Genomic DNA, 24,079 nt, shown 5'->3' on the forward strand with positions numbered 1-24,079 from the left:
AACAGTAACTATTATACACCTTAACTAGAAAAAAAAAACTCTTTAACCTTCAATTGTCTAAAAACTACTTTTTGGAGATTTTACGTTATTCCGCGAAGTGTGCGATATATTGTCATAATAGTCAAAGACTGCGCGACTCGCTTTGGTGCCCTTTGAGGCTCTATTCACTAAACGCGACAGTCGCGTCGTCGGACTTGAACGTGTTAATATTAAATATTATAATCATAAATCAATAATCAATGAATTTTATAATAATCCTTGTGTTGTAGTATTTTTGAATAATGTTAATATTCTTCCCGATCTATACTATTATATTTCTAATAGGCAAAATGAGCATTTATATCCGATATTAATATTTTAGTAGCGATCGCTTTAAAAATCTCGTTGGCCCCACCAAATAGGCCTCAAGGGCCCGTAATTTTTTAGCCGATTCACTGCACGCGAACGATAGTAACATCGTACTAATTAGGAACTAGGTAATAAATAGCATCATAATATAAAACAACCACCCACAAAGCGTTTCGTGAATTGCCTCTTAAGCTGTTAAAGCAAAATAATTCTTTGTCCGCGGCTAGCCGAGGGATAGAGATAGAAGAGTTAATTAAGGGAATTATTCTGACAGGAAGTTTATTAAGGTAGTGTCGAAGACAACTTATTTCTTCCCCCGGAAAAAGTGGGGTAACCATTTCGGTTTGATTTAATACAATAATAAAACCAACTATTTAATAAAATATTTTAGTTTTTACCAAAAATTTTGGCTATTTTAATATAACAAAAACAATAGCATTAGTAAGTATAGTTAATTTCCATCTATCCATTTTTTCATTTTTTTAGATCTTTTCATAGCTCTATTGTTTATTTTTTTGTATTGTAATATTTTTCTTTTACCATACCTTTTAAATCCTATTAACTATTTTGATATCTTTCTTTTGTTCATTCTGTTTAACCGTCCAAAACAAAAACTGGAATAGTGGACACAACTTCTCAAATAAAAAATAAAAAGATTAGTACGAAAAAAATATTGATAATGCTTATTTAACCATTAAGTTATTCTGCATATAATACAACAACCTCTTAGTTGTCGACAACTAAGTCGTTATTTGAAATTTCTAATGAAAGTAATATAAGAAATAAAAATAATATAATAAAAACAAATATAAGGAACTTTGGTTTAATAATTTACAAATTATTTTTGAAATTTTTTATAATTTATTTACAAAAAATATATTTGATTTTCTGTACTATATCTAAAACTGGTCATTATTTCTGCCATACGAGCTAGTGTGTTTGGTTACGGTAGTTTTAATGATACGAGAACTTCCAGTATGCACTGCTTCGCCAGAGTCTTCTTCGTCAAAAACTTGTTGTCCTGTTTGTACTGGTTTTCTTACATATTTTGTGGCTTGAACGATTCTAGATCCTCCTCCGTTCACTTCTTCAGAATCTTCGTAAACTGTTTGACCGGTTTGATGTTGGCCAATAGGGTATACAGTAAGTGATGGTTGTCTGCGTACAGTAACTGTTTCTTGGACGTAACCTGAAACATCCTGGTGGGGTTTTTGAGCTACAACTTGTTGGCCAGATCCATAGCGGCCACTGGTGTGTGTGGTTTGTACTACTTTAACGCGACGCCCACTGCTATGTCCCCCAACAACTTCATCAGAGTCTTCGTAAACTGCTTGACCAGTTTCGTGCTGGCCACTAGTGTACACAGTGCGTGATGGTTGTCTGCGTACAGTTTCTACCGTTTCCTCGACGTAAGTATCCTGGTGAGGTTTTTGGGCGACAACATGTTGACCAGATCCGTAGCGGCCACTGGTGTGTGTGCTTTCGACTACTTCGACATTATGCCCACTGTTGTGGCCAGATCCTACGGTTGAAGCATGTCCATCACCATGTCCGCCATATCCAGTAGTTTCTACTACTTCCCGATGTACACTAACTCTGTCGTGACCATTACTACGTCCACCAAAAACATTTTCAACAGCACCGTGAACATCATCATGATGTCCGTGGCTAGTTTCTACAACTTGGTGAACATTATGAGTATCATGAAGACCACCATAACCGTGACCAGTTTCGACAACATGAGTATCATGAAGCCCACCGTAACCGTGACCGGTTTCTACAACTTGATGAACATCATGAGCACCATGAAGTCCACCATAACCGTGACCAGTTTCGACAACATGAGCATCATGAAGCCCACCATAACCGTGACTAGTTTCGACAACATGAGTATCATGATGTCCACCATAACCATGACCAGTTTCAACAACATGAGTATCATGATGTCCACCATAACCATGACCAGTTTCAACAATCTGATGAACATCGTCGTGGTGCGAACCGTACCCATCGTGGTGTCCACCTCCATATGAAACTACATGTTCAACATCTTTGTGATGGCCTCCGTATCCGCCTCCTCCGTGACTGTAGTCTCCATGACCATAGCCTCCGCTATTAAAACCTCCATGACTATAGCCTCCACCGCCATGTGCATACACAGTGGCGATAATAATTGAGAGACACACCTGAAAAAAAGTTTAACAAATGATTAGATACCATTTTCATACCAATTTAAAGATGTTTTGTTTATTTACTAACGGATTAAGTAAGTAATTACTAGTTTTCCAAAGAAAAATTTGTGTTTGGAAAAAATATATTTTTCTTGTTATTTTAGCCTTGGTTTAGAACCTTTAGCACAAGAATCTAGTTTTTGCATTGTTCTTCATTAATGGTTATTTATTATTAGGGTAAATTAATTTTTGTCTTTTGCGGTTCTTAGAAATGATTTTACAAACTACTACCGAATATCCAACGGTAAGGCAAATTATAAGGAGTTACTTAATTGTGGTTAAATCTTTGTAAATGGGTTTTTTCAAAAAATCCTTAAAAGGGCTACATAAAATAACAAGAATGTTTTCGGAATAATATTTCCATCATCAGGTTAAAAATGCAGGTTAACATGCCTGAGCCACCAAAATATTAGGGTAAAACCCTTTAAAATACATAAAGTTAAAAAAGATTGTACATAATGTTGTTATTAATATTTGATGTTTAATATTTAATTAAATTTTACTTTAGGTAACATACACCCATGCCTTAGGTGAGTTCCAGCGTCCGGAGAGTAAACCTCTTCAAACGGACTTCAGCTGGTAACTAGTTACGGACGCTGGAACTCACTTAAGGCATGGGTGTATGTTACCTAAAGTAAAATTTAATTAAATATTAAACATCAAATATTAATAACAACATTATGTACAATCTTTGTTAACCTTATGTATTTTAAAGGGTTTTTACCCTAATATTTTGGTGGCTCAGGCATGTTAACCTGCATTTTTAACCTGATGATGGAATTATTATTCCAAAAACATTCGTGTTATTTGATGTAGCCCTTTTAAGGGTTTTTTAAATATACCCATTTACAAAGATTTAACCTCTTTTTTGTGATACGTGGTATACAGCCAGCTGCAGGAATTATTTTCCTTGTGGATTTCACTTAATTGTGTTTGGAAGTTGATTTATTGTAGCATTTTAATATCATTTACTATTTCTATTGCCGGCAGAAGACATCTACCACTTACTGATCAACGACTTTTAGACTGATGGGTTCGTAAGTGGAAGGGCACTCTTATGTCCTAGGGTTAAGAAATCGGCCTGAAAGCGAAGGAACCAATCCACTAAAAAACCAGAGGAACTATTGCCTTTAAGGCCCTTAGACAACACCTAGTATGACTATCATACCACTGGACCTTCCAAGTCGTAATCAAGCAAAACCCCAATGCCATAAAAAACGCCAAGGCAATAATAAACAAGAAAAATAATAAACTTGGTACGTAAAAACGTACGTTAAAACGTGAAGATCATGCATGAGGCTGGCTAAATCTACAAGCCTTTAAAGAAATTAACATGCCCAGCATAGACGTCAGGGGTATTTGCAAAATATGCGCTAGATTGTCACCGGTATTCGTCCAGCGCCTGTCGATATCTGTAAGAATACTACTAATAAAAATCGATTAATTGCCAATAAAAATATAAGTGATGTATAGGCACCCATAGCGGATAAACAGACGAAGAAATAGAAGCACTCTATTATTACTTAACTAACATTGTAAAGAAAATAAAAACAAACGAAATACCATTAGTCTTAGGTGATTTAAACACCTATTTCAACACCTACTTCAGACTAACATAGAGAAGACTGTGTACATCGCGATCAGCTCAAGATAAACATATCGTTTAAAATCAGATCGATTACACCTTAATTAACAAAAGGTTCAGAAATTAAGTAACATCAGTAAAAACATACCTTAGGTCGGACATTCAGTCGGATCACAACCCACTTGTCGCCAATATTGATCGTAGACTTAAAAAAAATGCGAATACCAAAATCCATGAAATACAAGTTAAAACAGCCATCGACGAAAAACGAGAAATACAAAAATATCCAAAAGACAATATGCCTGGATTAAAAACATTAAACAACTGTTAGAAAAGAAAGAGTAGAGCAATACCTGAGCCAAAAAGGAACAGAGAAGAAAAAAGTTTTTGGATAAATAATAACTAACTACGACGGATAGGAGAAGGAAAGGGCATTGTAGGATATTAGAATATTATCAAGGAAATAAAAAAGGCAATTAGAGAAATTAAAAATATGTGGATGAAAGAACAATTTAAAGAAATCAAATACTGGACCGCAAACGTGCTGTGTTTAACCTCTACGAAAGTCAAGGAGGCAAAAGGTATATAATCCAAAAAAATTCGCAAATGTAACCAACGTTTAGCAGAGTATAGTAAGTGATGTAAAGCAAACATAAGTAATTGGAAAGTGTTATATAACAGTAACAATTGAAGACAACAGAAATAACACCACCGTGCAGAAAACAAAAGGGCATACTGGACCATCAATCATCGAAATAAAAGTAGAAGACGGAATAAAGAATATCAAGGAGGAAAAGGCTGTGGGACCACATGATTTTTATGCCATGTTCTTGAAGATATAATAGTTTTATTGACACACAATCCAAAATGATTAGCTTCACTGAAATTTGTCAAGATATAATTCTTTTGACTGACGCTTTATTTGAAAAACTACAGTTTTTGCGGCAAATACACAAAAAATACACTCTTCGCCGTGTTTTTTGGAATTGTACTCTTCGTTAGCACTAGCTAAATAGGAAGTTTAGTAAAATGAGGAAGTCAGTTAGCTTAACATCCTGCCTATATTGACATAAGCATCAATGTATTGCTTGAAACACAAATATTTCCTGATACTTGAAGGACATTAAGGTTGGTAATGCTTCTCAAGAGTGAGAAGAAGTATCGTCCCATCTGCTGCGAAGACAAACATTCGGATTCTGGAAACAGAAGAACACAATGTAATCGAGGCATTGCAAAATATGATCTTCTGCTCTTTGATGTTAGAAATGCATTCAACACTCAGCAGTGAAAAGTGATAATGCGGGCATTGGAGGGGAGGTCATCAATTGCGAATATGGAGAAGGTGATCCTTCCCCATTATTGGCAAATATCTTGGAGTAACAGATACTTACTGATATGCAGGTGGTAGCCCGAAAGGCAGCGAATAGTGCAGTTGTGCTGGGGAGGGTGATCCCTAACATTGGGGGATACAAATAAGAAAGAAGGAGGTGTTGTACAGTCAATCATCCTTTACGAGTAGCTGCTCATACTGCTACTGTTGCGAGTAGCATGCGTCTACAGGATTCTATCTGTGCATGTATTAGTAGTAGAAAGGAGATATCTCTATGAGAGAAGAGACCAGTTTGACAGCAGCCCTAAAAAAAGAAGAAAGATAAAGAAAAATAGAAAAATGGCAAGAAGAATGAAACAATACAAAAGATGTTGCCCAGTGGACTAAGATGCTGATCTCGAGATTAAGGGATTGAGTGGACTGTAGTCACAGACGACTGGATTACTTCTTGACAGAAGTGCTCACAGGACATGAGTGTTTTAGGGCATAGGTTTATTAAAACAGATACAGAAAAATGCCTATGCTATGAGTACACCGGCACTGTTACACAATGCTTGAGTGTAGTAGATAGACAATGAAGAAAAACAGAATGTATAGGGAAGAATGTAAGTTGTCGGGAAATAAGTAAGGATGAATGAAATAGTGTTCACAATTACATCCCTGCGGTCGTTAAGAAGAAAAAAGAAGAAGAGAAACATCAGCCGAACCAACGATAGATATAAGATCTAGATAAGCAAAGGGAGTATTCTGAAAGTGTCATCAGTCTTACAGTGGCCATCTAACTTTTGAAGTACGGTACGTGCGATAGTTAACTGCGCACAAGTAGGAGAAGGAGGTTTTAGTTGGTAGGCAGGATAACAGAAAGGCATTGGTTTTTAAAGTACCTGCTTCAAACCGATGCTTTTAAAAATGGGCTAGGATGTACTCCTTTACCCTGAATGCAATACACGCCAGCTTTCTGGGGATAGGTTAACGAGGTACGGTTTTCAGAAATTTCTACCCTCAGAAAAGAAAAAATAGTATAAAAAGAAAGCAAGTTAGCCCAACATAAAAAGTTACCTAACAGCTGTAGAGATAATAGAAGTAAAAGTATGACTAAAATTCAACAATTTAGACAAGCATCCAAGCCGCATTGTGCAAGAAATAGTGCAAAAATATAACTATTATAGATAATACCAAAAAAGATCTAATCACGACAAACTGCTTGGTAATAAAGTTGTTCAACAACATCTCTTCCTTTCCTTTACATTTGCCTTAAATTGGTACAACAAAAATTAGCCCCATAAAAACACAATACCCCAAAACAAAATCATAAAGATAAACCAATATTCACCGCCACATCCGCCACAAAAAAATACAAAATCCTAACGTTCACAATGGGCGAAGATTCGACACTGAAATATAAACATCATAAAGACATACCATTAAAAATATTTCATAACAGTAATCCATCCACGGTAAAAAGTAAAACGATAAAGGGATTGTGGCGTCCAAAAAGCATTATTACTAGGAGCATAGGTAACAACTCTTTTCAAAATAAGTCATTGGCGTCCCCATGTTATTCTCTATATTCTCTATACTCCTTCCAATGATAATAAAAAAAAACAAAAAGTTAACAAAATGGCTATTATTCAGTGGAACATTCAATGCGTATTTACACATGAAGAAATGCTACAGATTTTAATTAAAGAAACACATCCACAAGTTATCTGCTTACAAGAGACAAATTTCACAAAAAATAAAAAATACTCATTAAAACAATATGAGGCCTACCATAAAATTCTTAAACCAACCAATACTATGCCAATACTATGCCAAATCAAAATTGATATATAAGAACTTTACAATAAGAATAAAAGGATAGAATTTGTTTGGATTTTATCTCATGTAGGCAAAATAGGTAATGAAAATGCTGATCGGGAAGCTAAAGAAGCCTGCAATACGAATAGACCAGAGAAAGAGCTCCTAGAAATTCCTCATTCCGACATTCAAAACACCATCAAAGAATTTTCAATGAGAATATGGCTCGAAAGATGGAAAAAACTTAACGACAACAAACAATGGATAACGCCACAAAAACGACGAGATCAAGTTATACAACACCGCTTGAAAATAGGACATACCAGGTTAACCCACCAGTACCTAATGAAGAAAGAACAATAAAAACTGTGCTATGTTTGTGATATTTTTTTGACAATCGAACACACTATTGTTAGTTGCTCACTCTATCACCTGTAAGGACTTCAAAGTGATTTACCAAGTGATCTGAGAAGTGCTCTGAACTATCGTAAATGTGATAAAGTGACTAAGTTTCTAAACTAAATTGTACAATTGTACAATTATAATATAAAAATAGACTTGAGTTCTCAATTGTAATTAGTTGTTACAACCAAACATCTGATTTTATGTACAACTCTTCCCCGCCAATAACCTTTCAATGGTTGACGCGGTTTACAAAAAAAAAGTAATTTTCTAATTTGAAATAAAGTAAGTACCGCTAGACGCACGAGAGACGCTATCAAATAGAAATGTTTTTATCTATTTTAATTAAACATATGTACGTATATAAATATATAATCAGAATAACAAATATGTACTTACTAATAACTTCATGTCTTCACCTTCTCATTCAACCTTTTTCACGAATTGCAGTTCCACTTCGTAAAAATGGGATTTTATATAAGACACTAAGGTTATCAAGGCCAACACGTACTCTTCTTATATGATTGTTTATTCAGGGACTATAGAAAAATACTTTTAATCTTACTTTTACTTTTAAAAACTATTTGGCAATCGACCAGGGGGTCAATGTTAGGTTAAAATTTGGATGATACGAGACTTAAATCTTAAAAAAACGTAATAATTCGTAGATTTCTTATTTAAATCGAGGTTTATGTATTCTTACATATAATACAACTGATAAGGAAATGTTTTTATATTAAAAAATTTCTATTTTTATTAGTAAAAAGTTTTCTATCAAAAGGAATCTTGCTTCATTTATTAGTTGTTAATCAATCTCAAGTTTGCACTCTACTGGCTTCATTTATATTGCTATTGCTGTTTTCTCTTATTTTGTAAATAATTTTATAACGGATCTTTTACGGAAAACTGCTTTACCTGGAAAACATAAGTAGGAACATTTATACAATACATTTAGAGGTGAGCTTTCTTGGACGTTTTTGGTTAAGTTAATGGTGTTAATTTAACCTAGCCTAGAGGAATTTTATAGATTTCTAGACTAAACTTTATCGTTTATTCATTTTCGACAAGTTGATTAAAAGTTTACGATAGCTACTGCCTTGCCTTCCTTATTTCTACGTATTTCTAAAACAAGTGTAAATGGAGGATCAGTTCTTCTCTCCATGGCATCGATGAAATGTTTCATTTTATATAGTAGTTTAAGTTTTCCTTCTATGTTGTCCGTTTCGTTGTGATCAGTTAGACTCTCTCGTATATAATTTTGTATTTTATCTTTCAAATCATCAATATACTGCCCTCTCAAGCACATAAAAACAAATGAATTCTCGAACTGCGAAACATCCTTTTTTGTCTCTAGATTGAAGAACCCACAGGTACTTCAGGTACTTAATATTAATGACCTCAAACAGGTGAACCTACATATTGGCCAATTGGTTAATGTTAGGTTAAATTTGAAAGATACAAGACATTAATTTTTCAAAAATGTAATATTTCGTGGATTTCTTATCTAAATTGAGGTTAATGTATTCTTACATACAATATGACTGATAAACAAATGTTTAAACAAAATTTTTTTAACTTTATCAGTAAAAAGTTTTCTTAAATCAAATGGATTTTTGCTGCATTTATTACTTGTTTGTGATTCTCAGGTTTGCACCTTACCTTCTCCATGTATATTATTGCTATTGCTCTGTTTTCTTCTGTGTAACTAAGTGCATGTCTCTCCTTGTGTACCATCTTTTATTGTTCATGAGTCTCCTGCGTATTTTCAGACTTATTTTTAGTCTTTGTTGTTTCGTTTTTAGCTCGACCATTAGAATATCAACTTTAAGACGAAATCTAACCTTTAAATGGAATTCGACAGTTTTTTGCTCTTTTGTAAATAATTTTATTGCGGATCTTCTTAGGAAAACTGCTTTAACTGGAAACATAAGTAGCAAAATGTATGCAATACTTTTAGATGTGAGCTTTTCTTAGATGTTTTTGGTTATATTATTGTTGATAGTTTAAGCTAACCTTAAGGAATTTTTTAGCCCTAATATCGAGTCATTTTATTCTTTTTCATCGCTTCATTTTCGACATGTTAAATGGAAGTTTACAGTAGCTTTTGCTCCATTTTTTTTCTCGTCATAGGTCTCTATTAACTGTGTCAAAGCAAACAGGGGATCCATTGTCTTCCTTCCTAGCATAACTACAATCTGTTCTTCCTCAATCGATGTCTCCTTTTTTAATCTTTTCTTAACCGTTCTTTCCCACATTTGAATTGTATGTGACATTATTTATATCCCTATATTTCCAATTGTCCCCTTTATCTTAAAACATTGATACCCTGACGCTCTCCCTCCATGCATTGGGCCTGAGCTTTTCCTCGTATATCCTACTCATCATTTGCCGCAACAAATCACCCTTTCCTCTATTGGAGTCTCCAAAAGAAGAAAAGAATTTGTCTTTTATTAGAAAGCAAACTATTTGTGTATATAGTAAATCTTAAACCCGTCTATGGACCTATTAACTGTGGGTATCTCTAAACAAATCCAATATTGAAATCCTGCAGAGGCTCCAACAGAATATCTTTAAGCAGATTGCTACTATATCCTCAACGAAGTGACACATCGCGATTTCTCAGTGATTGTTGGGTCCGAAGAAATAAAAAGTCTAGTGCTAGGCATTTAAAGCGGACAAGGATATAAAAATGAAAACCCTTAGAAGATACAAATCCATGTACTAGCCGAATAGATTGTATCTTGTATTATCAAATTTGATTATTTTTAAAACAGGACAGATTACAAATCGTTACTTGAAAAATTAATAAACAAAAAATAGTTTTACCATTTTCATTCTCCATACATCTCATGTCATTATATCTTAATATTTATTTACCGAACTTTTTTAATTTAAGTTGAATTGTGCCGACGAAAAGAGATTTCTGGTGTGACCTTTTTAGATCCTAGAGATGTTTTCACTGCCAGCATAGAATTTATAAATCTCTTGTTAATCGTAATAAAATTTATTTGATTTACAATAATGTGTTCGCATCTATCTTGTGGCGATTTCCAAGTATCTATTTTTTTAAACGGAAAATCAATATGAACGTTGTTATTTACTTATTTTTAGTTTTAAGTGCCTCATTATGATGATTATGTTAGTCTTGGAAATATTTTTTAAGCTTTGTCTTTATCATTGTAGACCTTTTTTTTATTATAAATTAGAGTTTGATAGGTGTGAGAGCGACACAACAAAATAGATGTCACCGATATTTTTGTTTTTAAACATTTTATTACTATCTTATTTACAACATTATGTAATTAGACAAATATTTATCTTCTTTTCCATTCTAGTTCAACTAAATTCTCAATACATTACTGTTATAAATGAACTTATTTAGCTGGATATCTAGGTGGATATCTAACTGTTTCCAGAAGAGTAGGCTTGATTAACTGAATTGGACCTGGAACTCTAGATGTATCAATAGGAGCAGGCTTAGTCTCTGGTACAACAAGTTCAAGTTTATGAACCACTATGGTACCATCTGGTTTCTTGACCTCGATAAAAGTTCCAGGGCGTCGAATCTCAATAATAGGACCATCAGGGCGACGAAGCTCGACAGTACCGTCAGGACGCTTAATGTAGATAACAGCTCCTGGGCGAAGAATAAGGATTTTTCCGTCTGGTCGGTGTAGTTCGATGGTACCATCGGGACGACGGATTTCTATAATGATGCCAACACGACGGACGGTTGGGTTGGTGGGTACTGGCTTGCCATTGACGTCAACGGTGTCGATGTATTGTCTCACCAACACAGGGTTGGTGCCGACCCATTTGCGTACCAAGACGTATTGACGACCTTTTTCATCGCTAAAAAAATGATTTGCTTATAAATACTTGTAAAATTTGGTATTGCATATACTATTCCATATGTTATTGCATATATATTATATTATTTTCTCCCAACGAACGGGAGGAGCTAAAGAACTTTTGACCACCATTAAAAGAAGAAAGACAGCATATTTAGGAACATACTTAAAAATAATAAGTACGAGTTGTTGTATCTGATTGTGAAGGGTAAAAACAAAGGAAAGAGGCGTCCTGGTAGACGACAAATATCCTGGCTGAAAAAAATTTGTATGACTGGACCGGATGAAACACACAGACGCTTTTGAGAAAAGCAAAACGTAGCCACGAATTTGGAATGGTTATAGCCAGTCTTCATTATTGGAGTCGGCACTAGAAGAAGACAAAAAAACGTCACAAGTTTGTCTCTAAATAAGTAGACCACCTCATTATTACGAACAGCTTTCACACAAGGATACTTTTCTCTTGTCGTTTCTTTATTACCAAAGATCGTAATTTGGTTAAATATTCTTTACAAATTTGCTCCACTGGTCTCTATCTTCAGCTGGTCCAAGAGTTTAGCAGAATTAGTAAACCGTTGAATTCTGAATTTGCTTGTACCATCTGGCTGGAGATCGCGCGGTCTCTAATAAGTACAATATAGATTATGTACATATATGTACATATAAGCACAAATAAGTACCAACTATCCGTATCTCTCGTTTTCCTAGACTACGTAAAGGCATATTATCGAGATGTGGGCCATAGAACGGGCTATGGCCCACTAATTGTGGAATAAATTTGTGATATAGGCAACGAATACATACACAACGCAATTGTTGCATATGGATTAGTTATAATAATACAACTATATGAGTATACAAATACCATCTTAATTAAAAACTACAAATTGGTCAACATATGGCATCAACGTTAATGGGAACAACTTAAACCACCTCAGATTCTCTGACGATGTCGTAATTATGGCGAGCTTATTCGATAAATTACAAATTATGATTTAGGAACTCGCTGACACCTTCCAATACGTCGGCCTAAAAACGAATATAACAAAAACAAAAACAATGACAAACACAGACGATCCCAGACGTAAAACTATAAATTGCAATGAGATAGAACAACTCCAGGATAATATGTACTTAGACCAAATTCTGAAACTTGACAAAGAGAAGCAATAGAAATACATGGAGGAGTACGACAGAAATGCATATTGTCACCGCTGCTATTTAATGTTTATAGTGAAAGCATCTGCCAGGAAACCCTTTTGCAAGCAAACGAAGGAATAATAATCAATCGAGACGTTGTAAATAATATTCGATACGCAGACGACACTGTACTAGTCGCAAGAACAGTAGAAGAATTACAACGATTACTTACAAATATAAATATTGCCTGCAACAATTATGACATCAAGTATCAATATCAAAAAAACCAAGTATATGGTCTTCAGTAAGAACATGGCACAATCAGCACATATAAGTATAAACAGCATTCAAATTGAAAAAGTATCAAGTTACAAATACTTGGGTACTTCAATAAACAAAACTGGAGACCAAAACAATGACGTATCGAAATTGCTAGTAACACTTTCATCAAGATGAGAAAATTCTTCTGCAACAGAGATTTGAGCATTCCTCTCCGACTAAGAATGCTAAGGGGCTACGTATTTAACACGCTATTATATAGAGTAGAGGTCTGGACTCTCAAGCAGAACAATATAAAAAATATTGAAAGTTTCGAGATGTGGTGCTACCGTCAAATGCTGAAGATATGTTGGGTTGAAAGAGTTACAAACTTTGAAGTAATGCGAAGGATAGAAAAAGACCCAGAAATTTTGTCAACGATTAAACGAAGAAAACTCAAATATTTATGTCACCTTATGAAAGGACATAAATACGCATTACTTCAAAATATAATGCAAGGAAAAATAGAAGGAAAACGGAATCCAGGCCGTAGAAGAATGTCATGGTTGCGTAATTTGAGAGAATGGTTTGGCTGTACCATTAATGAACTCTTTAGTTCAGCTGTAAACAAGGTCAGGATAGCCTTGATGATTTTCAATCTCCGATAGGAGTGGTACAAGAAGAAGAAGGGTAGGATAAAAAAAGTCTAGGATATCACAACAAAAATTGCCAATCGCAGATAGAGCTTTGCAGATCACACTGCTACACAAAAAGACCTACGTTGGACTGCCACAATACAACATTGTAGAACTTACAAAGGTAGACGACCAAGACGAAGACCACAGATGAGATGGGTAGGTAATATTAAAAGATGGAAGCAATAGGAAACATTGCTTAGGCTAGAGATTGATGAAAGAAGTTGGGAAAGGCCTATGTCCAAAAGAGGACAATAGAAGACTAAGAAGAAGAAGATGTTGCAGAATAAGTGTGATTTTGTAACAAAAGAAAAAATAAAAAAAAACACTATCGAGAATGAAAGTTTTACATCACTTGCTCTTGTAGGTATACCTTAAATTCATGGCGGATGTAGTATTAGAAAACTTAACCATGATTTGTAGTAAATGTTTGGATGGCCAAGATATTCCATTCGAATGGAAAACTGCTTACATCAGTTCCATACACAAAAAAGGCAATAAACTGTACTTTTTAAACTACAAAGGACTAAGTGGTATAGCTTTCGCTGGTAAAGCATGTTTAAGTTCATGTTTATAGTTTGTTTCATATGAAACACTTAATGGAAAAATCAGTTACGTATGAAAGTCAACTGCATTTAATATTCATAGACTTCAAGAGATCCTAACGACCAGGTTGTGGTAGCAAAAGATATTCAAGACGTCACATATATGGTTCGGAAGCTAGTGGAAGAATATATTAAGCGAAGTGTAATAATAAATACAGACAAAACGAAATACAAAATTCTACTCACGAAAGATTAAAGTTACAAAAAGGATATACTTAACAAAAATAGACAGATGTAGAGTCAGAATAAGTCAATTATGACGTAAAAACATTGCAGAATAAACAAAAAACTATTGTTTACAACACCGGTGGAAAGTACGGTTAAATATAGCTTAGAAGGGTGGACAATAAGTAATCATCATCATTGGCTTTTACAACTCTTCGTGAGTTTTTGCCGCGTTTACTATTGCCTTCCATTGATTCCGATCCTGTGCTATTATTTCCCATGGCCTTACTTCCAACTTCTCCAGGTCTTCCCTGACTGCGTCTTTCCACCTTTTTCTAGGCCTTCCTGTCGATCTTCTACCATCTGGTCTTTCCCAAAACACATTGCTAATCAGTCTGTCGTCATCACTCCGTACCACGTGGCCTGCCCATCTTAATCTATTGGCTTTTATGTATCTTACGATGTTTCCTTTCCCGAAAAGAGTCTCTATTTCATTGTTGTATCTGCTCCTCCATTCATTTGTCACGCTGTCCCTGCAAGGACCATATATAATTCGCAGGATTTTGCGTTCCCATACTAATAGCTTATTGATTTCTTTCTTTCTCAATGTCCATGTTTCACTTCCATATGTCACTGCTGGTCGTATTATGGTTTTGTACATTAGGATTTTGGCACGCCTTGAGAGAAGCTTTGACTTCATTAGATGTTGAATGGCAAAGAATGATTTATTCCCCGCCAGTATTCGTATTTCAACCTCCCGTTCTCCTGTGTTTTCACTGGTAATTGTTGCTCCTAGGTATTTGAATTCTTTGACCACCTCAAAATTATGATCGTTTATGGTAATGTTTTGTCTTATTCGCTGTCGTTCCTTTTTTGATACGACCATGTATTTAGTTTTTTCTTCGTTTATTTTCAGGCCTACGCTTAGTGTTGCTTCTTCAAAGTTCGATACTATATCCTTAACTTCCAGTGTTGTCTGTGCTACTGCATCTACATCATCTGCAAATGCGAGAACAATCTTTGCTCCTCTGGCAGTTATGTCTGGTTTGACTCTGGTATAGATTTTTCGCATTGCATATTCCAATGCTAGGTTAAATAGTAATGGGGACAGCGGGGCTCCCTGTCTGAGTCCGGTGCTTATGCCGAAAGCCTTTGAAGTTTTGCCTCCTATTCTAATTTGTGCAAAGGAATTGTTGACACACATTCGCGCAATCATGGTCAGCTTCTTTGGTACGCCTAACTCCATCATTGCACTCCACAGTTTTAAGCGATCTATGGAATCATATGCTTGTTTGAAATCTATGAAGATCTGGTGTACTTCTTTATTATATTCCCAATACTTTTCTAGCATTTGTCTGATAGTAAATATTTGGTCGATTGTTGATCTTCCAGGCCTAAAGCCGCATTGGTAATCGCCAATAATTTCCTCTGTATATGGCAGTAATCGTTTTAGTACAACTGAAGCTAATATCTTATATGTAGTAACGATTAGTGAGATTCCCCTGTAGTTGCCACATGTATCCTTTCTGCCTTTTTTATGTATTGGCACGATAATACAGCCACTCCATTCTTTTGGCATTATTTCTTGTTCCCAGGCTTCTTTCATTAATTGGTGTATTTTAGTTCTAAGTTCATGCCCTCCTTTTTTAATCAGTTCTGCATCAATATTGTCTAGTCCCGGGGATTTGTCATTTTTTAGGGTTTCTATCGCCGTGATAATTTCTTCCAGGCTTGGCGGGGGTACTTCTATCTCGGCCGTTTGGTACTCACAATTTGCTTTATTTCCATCCGCGTCTACCTGGACATTTAGAAGACTTTCAAAGTATTCAGCCCATCTTTCGATTATTTTATTTTCAGCTGTAATCATTGGCTTATTTTTATCTCTCACAAAGTAAGAGCATGCAAAACCGAATTAATGCAGTAGAAAATAATTTTTGGCGAAGATGATTAAGACTCACACTACGTGACCATGTAAGAACGGAAAGAATTAAAGAATCAATGAACGTAGAAACAACGTACGGCCACTGAAGACAAATGAAGCGTGAGGGGTTGGCAATTAGAGCCTGGAGATGGACTTAACTTAAGTAGAAGAAGTAAAAGAGAAAGACCAAAGAAGTCTTGGGAAATAGAAAGAAAGAAGTAGACAATAATTAGTGATGATACTGAAATCAAGAAGTAACAAATGCAGAAATTCAAAAGAAATAAAAAAGTCACAATCACTTGCAAAATAAGATTAAGGAAAAAAAAACATACAGGGAAACTCAAAACGCATTTACAAGAATATTGGGATAAACATAGCAATCATAGAAAAAGTTTATTCGCCAAATTGGAAATGATTTATGAAATAAAGACGAAATTTAGCTTAAAAAATAATAAAACAAATGAACAGGGTACCAAAAGATACCACTTACTTAAACATCATTAACAAATAATAAATGTGGCAACACTATGAAGCTGAAGAGAAAATACATGACAATATTTATTTGGTGTAGAAAAAAGCAATTTATTTAAAATTATTGCAGTAAACTCCTGCAACATAAAAGAGAAACAAAAGAAAGCCTACAAAACAATAAAAATAAAAGACGAAAAGGGAAAAACAAAAAAATCAAGAGCTAAAAATAAACACATAAAATATTGGCATAGAATAAAGCTTCTCTTGCATAATAATTAGACCAATATTTATTATACGTAGAAAAAAAATGATAATGACTAAAAAAGATATAAAGACTTACGAATAGTGGGAACAAATCATGTAAAACAAACAATGTAAAACTAAATGACTGGGCCATACCTAGCGAGCAGGAGATGAAGCTGTGATATACTTAATGATAGAATGCAATCCAGACGATGGGACAAAAGGGAGAAGACCAAGATCAAACTGGCTGCAAGAAATTGAAGAAGACGTAATAAACGCAGGAGTAAGATAATTGCAGGGGCAGGGTAAAAATAAAGAGATGAATAAATGAAGAGAGATCGTTAAGAAGATGACACAACCAAAGGAACTGATCCTCAAGAAATAGAACCAAAAGGGGGTATGGAAGAAGAATTTATGAGGACTTGTTAGGGAATTTATAAAAATTAGCATACCATCAAAGAATAAAAAAGCAGTGATAATATATCAAATAATTAAGAAACCTCTAAATTACAGAAGTCTACACTTCAGTGCTACACAAAACTAGTAGGAAGGAAGAAGAAGAACAAAAAAGGGAAGAAAAACACAAAAATGATGTTGTGCAGCAGCTAAAAAAGTTTTACAATCAAATAAAAGATTTCAATAAAAAATTCAAGTTAATTAGGCTCACTTACATTGAAACAGTTCTGTATTTATCCATAACCTTATCCCCATCATAAATATCACCATGCACTTTCACCTTCTGCCCCAACACGTCTCCGTCAACATTGGCGTGGTATCCGACCACGTCACCCCCAACACCAGCTGCTGCGTCAATACCAATTTCATTTTTGCCCAATTTGGCTCTAGCATCAGCTTCGATCGTTATTATGTTTCCAATTCCAAGATCCTTTGCTACTTTGTGGACTATGAGCGAGCCTATCAGGGTACCTCCGATGATTTCTGATACTGTGGCGTAGGACAAGGCTACGATAGCTGATAGAACAGACAAAACCTAAAACATTTAAATAGAAAACAGTTTTAAAATGGTAATACTTTTCTGCACCATTCAGTAGTGTTATTCTAAAACTAAATGATCATGGAGATCGAAATCCAAGATCTGACAGAGGAGGACAATCAAATTTAGATGACAGGGTCTCTCAAGTCATACAAACAAATAAGAATAACTCGATAGCTTTGAAAATTGGAACATGGAACTTAGGAAGTTTATACCAATCTGGCAAATTAGATAACGCTATGTCGGAAATGTTCAGAACAAAGATTCCCATACTGGCGCTTAGCGATATTCAAGGGCCTGAATCAGGAAAATGTAAAACCAGAAATGGAGTAATGTATTATTCCGGTATCAACAACTCCAGTCACAAGCAGTAACTTTTGTAACTTTGTTCCTTACTCTGATCGAGTATTGATGCCGTCCCTTAACTCTCATTTAAAACGTAAAATAAATATAATCCAAGTATATGAACCCACTGCAGACAAGGATAAAGACACCAAAGAGAACTTCTGTAAACAAATTGGCAATATCTTAAAGCTGACTAAAAGACATAATATAAATATTATATTGTTAGATTTAAACGCTAAAGTGGGCCAAGGAGAAGTGGAGAATTGTGTAAGGAGATATAGACTCGGAGAGAGGAATGAACGTGGCGATCATCTGGTTGATTTCTGTATTAATGAGAAACTCACAATTGCAAATGCCTTGATCAAACTTTCTAAACGTCTATTATACACGTAGAGGTCACCAGCTGATAATAACAACAAGATAGTCAAAGATCAAATAGATTTTATTACCGTTAACAAAAGATATAGAAATTCTATTACTATTTTATATTACATATTTCTATCACTTTGAGAAAAAACAAAACCTTTTATAACAGTAGAAATTCTTGAATTTATGAAAGAACAAATACAACATAAAGCAGAAGACCTGAATCAATACAAAAAAATTCAGCACATCAGAAAAAAAACTTCGAGAGGCAAAAGAGAGGTGGCTCTTCGACATATGCAAGGAAATAAAATATCTCGATAAAAAGTATGATAGTTTTAATTTACACAAAAAAAAAAATCAAAGAAATGACAGGGTCTAGAAAAATCACAAGGACGAATATCCTTAAAAAAGATAAATGAGATATTATTACTGATATGAAGAAAATATTGTGTCACTGGACCAATTATATTGAAATGCTATTTATTGATGAAAGAGAAGAACTATCATTAGAAACCAGAGGATACGGACCACCAATATTACGGAAAGAAGTCATCTATGCCAACACAATCGCAAAAGAGGGCAAAGCTACCGGACCAGATGATGTGCCCATCGAATTATTAAAACTCATTGATGAAGATATTATTAATGTAATGGTTGAACTCTTGAATCCAATATATTAGACTGCCACAATCCCGAGACAATGACTGCCATCGACCTTTGTGGCAATACCCAAAAACTCAAGTGCAATATCCTGCTCAGATCACAAAACAATAGCTTTAATGAGTCACACAGTTAAAACATTTTTGAAAATAATATACAGCAGAATTGTTTAAACTCTTTAATATGAAATTAGTGACACATAATTTGGCTTTACAAATGGTATGGACACAAGAGATGCTTTGTTCGACTTTAATGTGCTGGCCCAGAGATGCATGGATATGAATCTGGACATACTTATATTTTGTAGATTTTGAAAAGGCATTTGATAAGGTTTAACATAAAAAGCTTGTAGATATATTAAAAAGGAAAATTATATCTAATCTATATTGATATCAAACTGCCAAGGTAAAAGTTGACAACTAGAACACCCAAGCTATCAAAATACAGAGAGGAGTCCGCCGTGGTTGCGTGCTGTCACCACTACTCTTTAATGTCTACAGTAAAGCGGTATTTACAGAAGCTTTCTCAGATTTAATAGAAGATATATTTATAAATGGAGAAGTTTTGAATAACTTGCGTTTTGCAGACGATACAGTAATAATGACGAATAACAACAATGATTTACAGAACGTAATGCAACGACTTAATAAATGCTGACATGAATACGGACTAAGGATGAATTTGAAAAAAACTAAATGCATGATCCAATTAATTGTCGAAGATACTATAATTGAGAGTATGGATACCTACAAATACTTAGGAACATGGATAACATCAAATGTAGACTAAACCAAAGAAATTAAGACACGTATTCAAATAGCACGTGCATAATTCGTTAAACTTACAAAGTTTCTTTGTTGTCGGAATATAAGGTTAGGACTACGTCTAAGAATGCTTCGGTGTTACGTATTTACTACTCTTCTTTGTGGCTTGGAAACATGGATATTAAAACAAATGCATCTAAGTAAGTTGGCCGCCTTTGTATTTTGGTGTTTCAGAAGATTCCTACGAATATCATGGACTCAAATAATGTCAAACACGGAAGTTACTAGAAGAATAGGAAATAAAGCTAAAATAATATTGACTATCAAAAGAAGAGAACTTGAGTACTAAGGCCATGGTATGAGAGGCAAAGATACTCCTTATTTCAGTTTATTATGCAAGGCAAAATTCGAGTAAGAATATTGTGGCTTAAGAACTTGAGGGAATAGTTTGAATGCAGTATCCGCATAGCTATGATGATTTTCATCCTTCGATAAAAGATGGAACTTAAAGAAGAAGACCAATTACCATAAAGACGTTGGACGTAAGTACGACAGCTACTTTTATTGCACAAGAAAAGAGACAAACACAAACTCGAAAATTACAGACCAATAAGCTTGTTCCCACATCCGCACAAACTACTTACCAAAATAAATATTAACAGTCTATCAAATAAGTTCGTTAGTACCCATCTTAGTTAAATGAGCGGGATTTCGCAAATGGTATTGTACTATAGAGCACCTCCGGATAATACGAATACTTATCGAAAAGTGTAACAAATACAATGAATTTCTCCATTTGTAGTTTGGGGATTACAATAAGCCATTCGACTCCATAGAACTCTGGACCGTATTGGAAGGAATGAATATGACAAAGATTGGTTCAAGATATACAATACTTCTAAAATACAGATACGATAAATTGATTCCAGATATACAATATTTCTAAAATAAATTGTACGATATTGCAACTATGCAAATAAACGTAGTAGAAGGTCTTACAATAAGCAAAATAAGAATGGAAAGATGACTTAGACATGGAGACACTATTTTTCAAAAATGACTCTTGCATTAGAAGATGTGTTCAAGAAGTTAAATTAAAATTAAAATCGATGGCAGATTCTTAAGTCATCTCAGATTTGCCGATGATATAGTAGTCATAAGTAACAATACAAAGGAGCTACTATACATGCTTTCTGCTTAATTAACGAAGTTTTGAAGTTGAAACCAGAATCGAAAAAATTTAGTTTAAAAATGAATTTAAATAAAACGAAAGTAATGTTAAATGAACATATCAGAATCCACTTCTACTAGATGGAAGTATGATCTAAAATGTCGAGAAACCTAGATCATACGAACAATCTAGCCAAACAGAATCAAACCGCAGAGATAACTAGAAAAATCCTAATGACTTGAGCAGCAGTAGGAAGACTTGAAGATGTTAAAAAACAAAACAATAATAATATATTGAAAGAAAACAGTTTTATTTTACCAGTTATAATATATAAAATAGAGACGGTGATGCTAACAGAGTTATCAGCCAATAGATTTAGAACAACACAGATGGCTATCGAACTAGCTATGTTAGAAGTTTCTCTGAGAGAACATATACGAAATAAGGACGTGCAAAGCATGATGAAGGTGAAAGATGTAAGTGGAAAAATTGATTGCGCAAATTAAATGGACCTGGGTAGCACACGTGACACGACAAAACAACGAAATATGGACGAAAAACATTATATATAAGAGACCACGCGAGCAGTCATAGTAGAGGAAGACCACAAAAACAACAGCTAGACGACATTAAAGCAAAAGTAGGGAAAAACTGGCGCCAAATAGCACAAAACAGAGAAGAGTAGGAAATTCATTGAGAGGTCTTTGTACAGCGGTGGATGTAAACAGGCTGAAGAAGAAGAAGAAAATAGAAAATTAAACATAAAAACTAATATCATTAAGGTAATTAAAGAACTGGGAGCAAACACTAAAAAATGTACGCATAGTAAATGAAAAGAAGATAAAAAATATATGCAGGTAAAAGACTGCAAACTGCAAAAAAAAAGAAGAAATCTAAGAGCAAAAGAAAACATTTAAGAAGCTTATGTTTAAGAAATCATTGTAAATGGACACAAAGTACTATTAAAACCAGAAATTTGCGTAACATTTAACATCAACCAACAGAGAAATGAAAGATGTACAAAACAAGGCAGGATAGCCATCTCAAATATATTAAAATAAAAAGTGATAAACAAAAGTGAAGAAAAACTTAAGATCACAAAAGAAAATAATGAGAACATCTAAAACCATATGGAGAAAGACAATTAAAAAATAAAAAAAGCTACTATAAAAAACGGTTAGTAACGAAAATATGCCTGAAAGATTAAGATGCATAGGACACATTATCAGTATCGATTCGTTTTATAAATAAGACCGACGAACGAGATGATCAAAACAGTTTCGAGATGAAAACCAATCCAACTAAACACCGAGGAAAACCAAAAACAAATATTATATGGATAAACATAAACCAATTAAATCTACGTAAAATCTATAGAGGTGTAATAGCGAAGATGATTATACCAAAGTTGATCCATCAGAAAAAAAACTAACAAGTAGAATAATAGAATTTAAAATCGATCTGCATATGAAACAACGGTAGCTCATGAGCAACAGATTGACTGGAACGAGAGAGAGAGAGAGAGAGAGGGAGAGAGAGAGTATTTTATTTAAAATAACTGCAAAATATAAAAAAAACTTACCAGTACCAGTCTCATGTTGATATTTGTATATGTTCAATTTTTTGTTACATTTATATCAACATAACCTTTTTTGATTCTAAAAATATCTTAAAAAGTTTTTATGTGTGCTGATAAACTATATCCGGCTTAAGATTATTCGTGTGGGGGCAAAATTTGGAGATATTTTGCGTTTATCTTTTTTTTTTTTTGCAAAATATATGATTTTGTTGTTATAAAGAAGTATATTTACCAAAGACTTTACAACAATTTTCTACTAATTAAGAAAATAAAAAAATAAGCCATATATGGCTTCCTATGCAATAAACCTAAAATGTACAAAAATAGAAAGGTCCAAATATGGCTTTTTATGCACTTAAACTAGTTATTGTTTTTAGAATTAAAATTCTACGAAACAATTTCTATCTTTGTTTAAACATAAAAATACGTTAGATTTAGTACATCTAACAAAAGTTCTAAATTTACAGTCATTAGAGCACAACAATCTTGTATCGTTCCAATGGGGGGGAAAGTGGCCAATGGGTCTATACGAACTTCATTGCTTGGATAATCTTGACCCAAAGTAAGCTTGACGCTTTTTGGACTTGGGAGTTTCTGCTTTAGTTATGAAATTACTTGGTGAATTAACATTTGATAATGGTCGACCCCTTTTCTTTGACAAACTATTTTTGTCCAATAGTGGCATATAATTTACACTCTTTTGTTGCCACAGGATCCGTGCATTCGCAATGCACATGTCCAACAGGTGAAAAATATTTTCTTGTACCATTTTTTTGAACGTAACTGAATCCTATAGAGCTCTAGCATGGAATCCAATAGATCAACTCTTTCCATATGCTTGTTATAACCATATATTGATTTAGGACAAGAAATTTTTCGATGTTCTTTGGCTTGTCAAAAATAACGCTCTCTGGAAGTAATAGCAGAACTATTTAAGTATGTAGAGAGCATGGTAACAACAAACACAAGAGATTTCTACTCCACCTATAACAGCAGTTTTCTCTACCATAGTAGTTCGACCATGTTTTTTAACTCTCTTGTGTAGGCATTTGGTAGTTTGCTACTCTGTTAATTCTAGCTGTCCCTAAGGGCAGCAAACCATTTTGTGAAAGATAAACTTGTAGGTTAGGGCTGTTGAACCAATTATCAAAACAT

General features: G+C 34.3%; 2 protein-coding genes across 2 annotated transcripts; both read right to left on the reverse strand.

Moving 5' to 3' along the window:
* Positions 1 to 1,155: 1,155 nt before the first annotated feature.
* LOC140445987 (uncharacterized) lies at positions 1,156 to 8,253 on the reverse strand. The gene is made up of 2 exons (XM_072538464.1): positions 8,096 to 8,253; positions 1,156 to 2,534 (listed from the first exon to the last, which is right to left on the reverse strand). The coding sequence occupies exons 1-2, from the start codon at positions 8,105 to 8,107 to the stop codon at positions 1,248 to 1,250; spliced, it is 1,299 nt and encodes a 432-aa protein (XP_072394565.1). The 5' UTR covers positions 8,108 to 8,253; the 3' UTR covers positions 1,156 to 1,247.
* Positions 8,254 to 10,934: 2,681 nt separating this feature from the next.
* On the reverse strand, positions 10,935 to 23,068 carry LOC140445988 (uncharacterized). The gene is made up of 3 exons (XM_072538465.1): positions 22,928 to 23,068; positions 17,717 to 18,036; positions 10,935 to 11,548 (listed from the first exon to the last, which is right to left on the reverse strand). Exons 1-3 carry the CDS (start codon positions 22,940 to 22,942, stop codon positions 11,071 to 11,073), a joined length of 813 nt encoding a protein of 270 aa, XP_072394566.1. The 5' UTR covers positions 22,943 to 23,068; the 3' UTR covers positions 10,935 to 11,070.
* Positions 23,069 to 24,079: the final 1,011 nt, after the last annotated feature.

This window comes from Diabrotica undecimpunctata, chromosome 7, assembly GCF_040954645.1.
Source record: "Diabrotica undecimpunctata isolate CICGRU chromosome 7, icDiaUnde3, whole genome shotgun sequence".
Lineage (NCBI taxonomy): Eukaryota > Metazoa > Arthropoda > Insecta > Coleoptera > Chrysomelidae > Diabrotica > Diabrotica undecimpunctata.